This window comes from Myotis lucifugus, unplaced genomic scaffold (assembly GCF_000147115.1).
Source record: "Myotis lucifugus unplaced genomic scaffold, Myoluc2.0 scaffold_1720, whole genome shotgun sequence".
Lineage (NCBI taxonomy): Eukaryota > Metazoa > Chordata > Mammalia > Chiroptera > Vespertilionidae > Myotis > Myotis lucifugus.
In genome coordinates, this window is record NW_005872768.1 from 1,651 (window position 1) to 7,503 (window position 5,853).

The 5,853-nt window shown below is 61.0% G+C and overlaps 1 protein-coding gene across 1 annotated transcript; it reads right to left on the minus strand.

The window, feature by feature from the left end:
• Window positions 1-746: 746 nt before the first annotated feature.
• Window positions 747-2,223, minus strand: MYADML2 (myeloid associated differentiation marker like 2). The gene has a single exon (XM_006108073.3). The coding sequence runs from the start codon at window positions 1,901-1,903 to the stop codon at window positions 980-982; it is 924 nt and encodes a 307-aa protein (XP_006108135.1). The 5' UTR covers window positions 1,904-2,223; the 3' UTR covers window positions 747-979.
• Window positions 2,224-5,853: the final 3,630 nt, after the last annotated feature.

Consider the following 5,853-nt stretch of genomic DNA (forward strand, 5'->3'; position numbering starts at 1 on the left):
GGCTGGACGACGGCCCCAGTGGGCCCTGGTGGTCAGCAGCCAGGCGAACGGACACTTGAGCAGATGGAGGTTGTGGGCCGTGAGCACCAGGGAGGCGCCGGGCCCGGCTCCGTGTCCCGTGGCTGCCCTGGGCCAGCCTCCCCTGGGCCACAGCAGGTCCTGGTGGGGCCGGTGGTGGGGCCGGCCTGGTGGGAACCAGCTTCTCCTCAGCTGGCCCCAGCCACTCCACCGTCCTGGCTCCGTTCCCCTCTCTGTGGCCAGTGGAGGCCGGTGGGTGAGCTGGGGTCATGGTTCCGGCTCCTTCCCTTTGAGCTGAACGGCCCCCGCGGGCCTGGCTCCCTGCTCGGGAGTTGCCCCCTGAAGGCAGGAGGCCGGCCCTCAGGCCCCTGCCCCGGCCCAGCTCTGTCCACACGCCCGGCTCCTTTCCAGCCCCTCCCCACAGCCCTGGGAACTGTCTCTGTTCAGCTTCACTTAGGTTCCGCCTGAATGTGGGCTCCCGACCGCAATGGACATGGGGCTGCGCAAACCCTCCCCCAGGGAACCCACGTGCAGAGTGGGTCCAGCAGGCCTGCCTCCCGAGCTCCTGAGTGACAGGGACCATCCCCGAGCCGGAGGCCAGGCCCTGGAGAGACAGAGAGGGAGACAGAGACAGGGAGAGAGACAGAGACAGGGAGAGACAGAGATAGAGACAGAGAGGGAGAGAGACAGAGACAGGGAGAGACAGGGAGAGAGACAGAGACAGGGAGAGAGACAGAGACAGAGATAGAGACAGGGAGAGACAGAGAGGGAGACAGAGAGAAACAGGGAGGGGCTGGGAGTGCCTGCTGGAGGTCCTCTGGGGTCGTGCTCAGCCCCCCGCTCCCCGCCCCCCCCCCAAGCTGCCTTCGCTGCCAGGAGTCCTCTGAGCGGCCGTGCGGGGCCTCCCCTGGCCTCTCCCTCGCGGCACCCAGCATCCATGGCAGAGGTGGCGGGGCCCGGGCTACGGGGCGGGCACGAAGCGGATCCTCTGGGAGTAGGCCAGGTCAGCCACGTAGAGCAGCAGGTTGACGTAGGTGAAGGCGGCCACCACCAGCTGGCTGTCCCAGGCGCAGCGGCCCCGGGGGCAGTCGGGGGGCCGCCTGGGCTCACCGTACTTGGGGTCGAAGCAGAAGACGGGCCAGATGACGGCGGCGCTGAGGTAGAGGAGCACGGCCAGGAAGGTGTACACGGCCACGGCGTGCTCGAAGGGGCCGCCCGGGCCGCCCGTGTGGCCCAGGACGCTCAGCGCCACCACGGCCACCGTGGCCAGGAAGCACAGGCTGTAGACGGCCACGCACCACTGGGTGGCCGCGTAGCGCCGGTAGCCACTGTCCTGGACCAGCGCCCCGAAGATGATGCAGGCCACGAAGGCCTGGACGATCTTCAGGAGCCCGGACATCGTGGCCATGTAGCTGGCCACCTGGCCGGGCCGGGCCCGGGTCAGGGCCACCTCGGCCGCGTAGGCCAGGAACAGGAGCCCCGCGAAGACGCTGGCGGCCAGACGGAAGTCCCGGGCGGCGCAGCCCGCGGGCTCGGGCGGGCACTGCAGACGGGCGAAGTACAGCGGGTAGAGGACGGCGGCCGTGGCCGACAGCAGCGCGGCCAGCATGGCGAAGGCGGCCGTGAAGTTGCCCCAGGAGAGGCGCAGGCAGCCGTGCAGCCGGGTGACCTCGCAGGCCACCACCAGGCCCGAGAGGGCGAAGCAGAAGCCCCAGGCGGCCATGCAGAAGGTGCCCTGCACGCCCGCGAAGCCGCCGCGGTGGGCCACCAGGCTGAAGGTGGCGCAGCCGAAGGCCAGCTGCAGCACGCGGGCCGTGCCCACGGGGGACGTCACGGCGCCCAGGTGCAGGTACCCGCCCCCAGGGGGCTCCATGGTGCTGCCCATCGGACCGGACGGGCCGCCTCCTGGCCTCACAACGCGCCTGGCGGCCGGGGTTCCTGCCGGGCGGTGGCCGCTCTGTCTCCTTCAGCGCGGAGGTGCCGGTGCCGGTGGCTGCAGTGGCAGTGACATTGCAGGGAGCAGCCGCTCCGCCTGGTGTGGGGGGGCCGGCCCCAGCGCTATAAATAGGCGGAGTGTCAGAGCCTGGGAATAGCAGCCGGTCCCCATTCCAGGGGGACATCTGACCCCTGTGCCCCAGGCCAAGCCCCTGCCAGGACCATTAACCCCTTGGCTGCTGGCTCCGCCTCCTTCACAGCACCTGCCTCTGTCTGTCGCTCCTCTTCCTGCAGGGGAGGGGGAGGGAGGGGGAGGGAGGGGAGCAGAGAGTGACCCAGTCACTGTCCCTTCAGCTCAGCAGCCTCCAGGGCGGGCCAGGAAGGGGAGGGGCTGGGGCGGGGGTGGCTTGGTCCAGACCAGATGGTTGCAGGACCTGCTGTCATGGTCCCTGGGGCCCTGGGTCAGCTCTGTTCCGGGCGGGGATGGGGGGGACCCTGGGGAAGGGAGGGGGCTCCTGGGGGCCATGCCCCCTTTCTCCTCACAGCCCCCAGCCTGCCCTGGGTGGAGGTGGAGTTGTTATTTGCGGGGGTGGGGGTGCATTATGGAGCTCTTGACCTGTCCCTACTAGACATGCGAACACCTAGAAGAAACTCAATTCCCCTATTTTCAGGCTAAAATATTAATATGTACGAAAGGCTTGTGAAAATGAAAACATTTCTTTCATAGAACATTTCATGTTCTATGTTGATGGGAGTTGGAACATCCATCAATGCAGGAAACGAGACAGAAACATCGCCTGTGATCCTGTCGCTGGATGGACCACTATGAACATCTCGTGCATGTATGTGTGTGTGCGTGTGTGTGTGTGTATGTGTGTGTAATTACATAAATATATCTATTTCCCTGACTACATTTAGAAAAGCTTCACACTCACGGAAGAGTTGCGAAATAGCACCATGAACATACTTCCCCCTCCAATCAAGAATCAGTCCTGCCCTGGCCGGTGTGGCTCAGTGGATAGAGCGCCAGCCTGTGGATTAAAGGCTCCAGGTTCGATTCCGGTCAAAGGCACCTGCCCGAGGTTGCGAGCTTGATCCCCGGTAGGGGCGTGCGGAAGGCAGCCGAGCAATCCTTCTCTCTCATCATTGATGTTTTATCTCTCCCTCTCCCTTCCTCTCTAGAATCAATAAAAATATATATATATATATAAAAAGAATCAGTCCTATTTTGCCATTTGTTCTCTCTCCCTCGCACTCATTGATAGTTAACCATCAATAATAACGTTACCCTGGCCGGTGTGGCTCAGTGGATAGAGCGTCAGCCTGTGATTCCGGTCAAGGGCACGTACCTCGGTTGCAGGCTCAATCCCCGGCCCTGGTCAGGGTGCGTGCGGGAGGCAGCCAATCGATGTGTCTCTCTCCGTCCCTTCCACTCTCTCTAAAAATCCATGGAAAAATATCCTCAGGTGAGGATTAACAGACAACAAATAATAATAATGTTAATTCTGTGGATACGACAATCCGCCCGAGGTCCCTCCACGGACGGACGCCTGCTGGGAAAGGACCGAGCAGGAGGCTCTCGCCGGGACGCGTGAATAGCGCAAGTCCTTATTCCGTTTCCCCGCCTCCCGGGAGCACGCGGCAGCTCCCTAGTTTCCACACCAGGACCTGATGGGGAGGATGCATTTGGCCGCTGTGCCTCCGTTCCCGTATTCTAGAACAGTCTCTTTCTTTGTTGCGATTTCCTCACGCTGCTTTTTGGGAGCGCTGAGCCGGTGGCTTTGCAGACTGTCTCTCCGTGTGTGCGATCGGCTTGTTTCCTCACCGTTAGGTTCTGGACAGGTGTCTTCTTGGCCAAGAAACCCACGGGGGGTGGGGGGGGGGCGTGGCGCCTCGGCGTGTCCACTGCGGGAGCTGTGACTTTGGAATGTTCTAGCACCAGCAGCCTGGCCACTTGGTTGGCGAGTGTCCCTGATTTACGTCCACCCTGGGGGGGGGGGTCCTAGCTCCTGTGGGCAGCCACTCTGTGAACCACCCCCCTTTAAAAGGGGAGTCACACTGGCTGTCTGAATTAACATGCATTTAAAAATATATATAGACTAGAGGCCCGGTGCACGAAATTCATGCATTGGGAGGGGGGGCGCCCTTAGCCTGGCCTGCACCCTCTCACAGTCTAGGAGCCCTCAGGGGATGTCCGACTGACAGCTTAGGCCCACTCCCCTTAGCGTTGCCATGGAGGCAGGAGAGGCTCCCACCACCACCGCTGAGCTCGCCAGCCATCAGCCTGGCTTGTGGCTGAGCTGCGCTCCCCCTGTGGGAGTGCACTGACCACCAGGGGGCAGCTCCTGTGTTGAGTGTCTGCCCCCTGCTGGTCAGTGAGCATCATACTGACCAGTCGTTCTACTGTTTGGTTCAGTCGATTTGCATATTAGCCTTTTATTATATAGGATATTATATAGGATTTTTATTTCTTTCAGAGAAGAAGGGAGAGGGAGAGAGAAATAGAAACATCAATGAGTCATTGACCAGCTGCCTCCTGCATGCCCCCTACTACAGCTTGAGCCCACAACCATGAGCATGTGCCGGGAATCGAACCCAGGACCCTTCAGTCTGCAGGCCAACGCTCTACCCACTGAGCCAAACTGACTAGGGCAGAGAGGTGACATCTTCATTGTGAGAATGAGGGGCCCAGAGAGGCGCTGGGCACAGGTGTCCAGGCTGAAGGAGAGACAGGAGCTGGTGGAGGCTTGGTGGCCAGTGCTCAGGGAGCGAGGGCGGCTGGCCGGAGTCTGCGGGGTCAGGGCAGCTGAGCAGGGCCCGGCGGTCGAAGCTGTTCTGGGAGCAAAGGGAAGGGGAACAGGAAGCCAGGGGCGCATCCTGCCCGGGCCTTCAGATCCTTTGAGGTCGCTGTAAACACAGTTGAAATTTGGAGTCAATGTTGACACTGAGTTAAAGTTCCATCTCCAGGTCCCAGGGCAGCGAAGGTCGCGCTCCGCCAGTCGGCGGGGGAAGCAGGGCCACAGGGGTTGGCTGAGTGCCTGCACACTTTTTATTTTATTTTTTAAACTAGGGGCCCAGTGCACGAATTCATGCACCTTAAAAGGAACTGTGGGCCATGAGGTGCGGTAGGCACGGGGCGGGTCTCAACCCATCCTCTGTGCCCCCACTGGGCTCCTCCCATCACAGCCCCAGTCCCCTGTCTGCCAGCAGCCGTACTCCCACCGCTGCCGCTCCCATGAGCTGATGGCGCCGGCCCCGCTTGCACCCGCTGACGGTGTGGAGCAATTGGGGCCGGTGCCGTCAGTGGGTGTGAGCAGCAGCTGCTGCCCTGATTGCCCCTCAGGAGCAGGGGGAGGTGGAGAAGCCCTCAGGGGCGATCAGGGTTGGCAGCCACTGCTCGCACCCGCTGACAATGCCCACCATGTTCCGCACTCTGCTGCCTGCTGCCGGTGCCTGCCAGGTTCCATATGCGCCCCCTGGTGGTCGGTGCACGTCATAGCGACCGATTGTTCGGTTGTTGGGTTGTTCTGCCGTTCAGTCTATTTGCATATTAGGATTTATATATATATATATATATATATATATATATATATATATATATATATATAAAATTTGTTTTTATTTCATTTTTTTACAAAATTAATTTCAGAGAGTAAGGGAGAGGGAGATAGGAACATCAGTAATGAGAGAGAATCATTGATTGGCTGCCTCCTGCAGGCCCCCCACTGGGGATGGAGCCCTCACCCGCTGGGCTGGGTGATAATGTTTGGAGACAGCCGGTGGTGGCACCTTCCTGAGTGTGCAAATGCTGAGCCGTGCCCGCGAGACCATCCTGTGTGAAGCCGTGCCGTTCGCACCGGCTGCGCGTCACCTCGGCAGCCCAAGAAACAGGAATGGCAG

What these genes read in the sequence shown, in the direction of transcription:
- MYADML2 (XM_006108073.3), bottom strand. Translation starts at nt 1,903, where the DNA reads ATGGGCAGCACCATGGAGCCCCCTGGGGGCGGGTACCTGCACCTGGGC.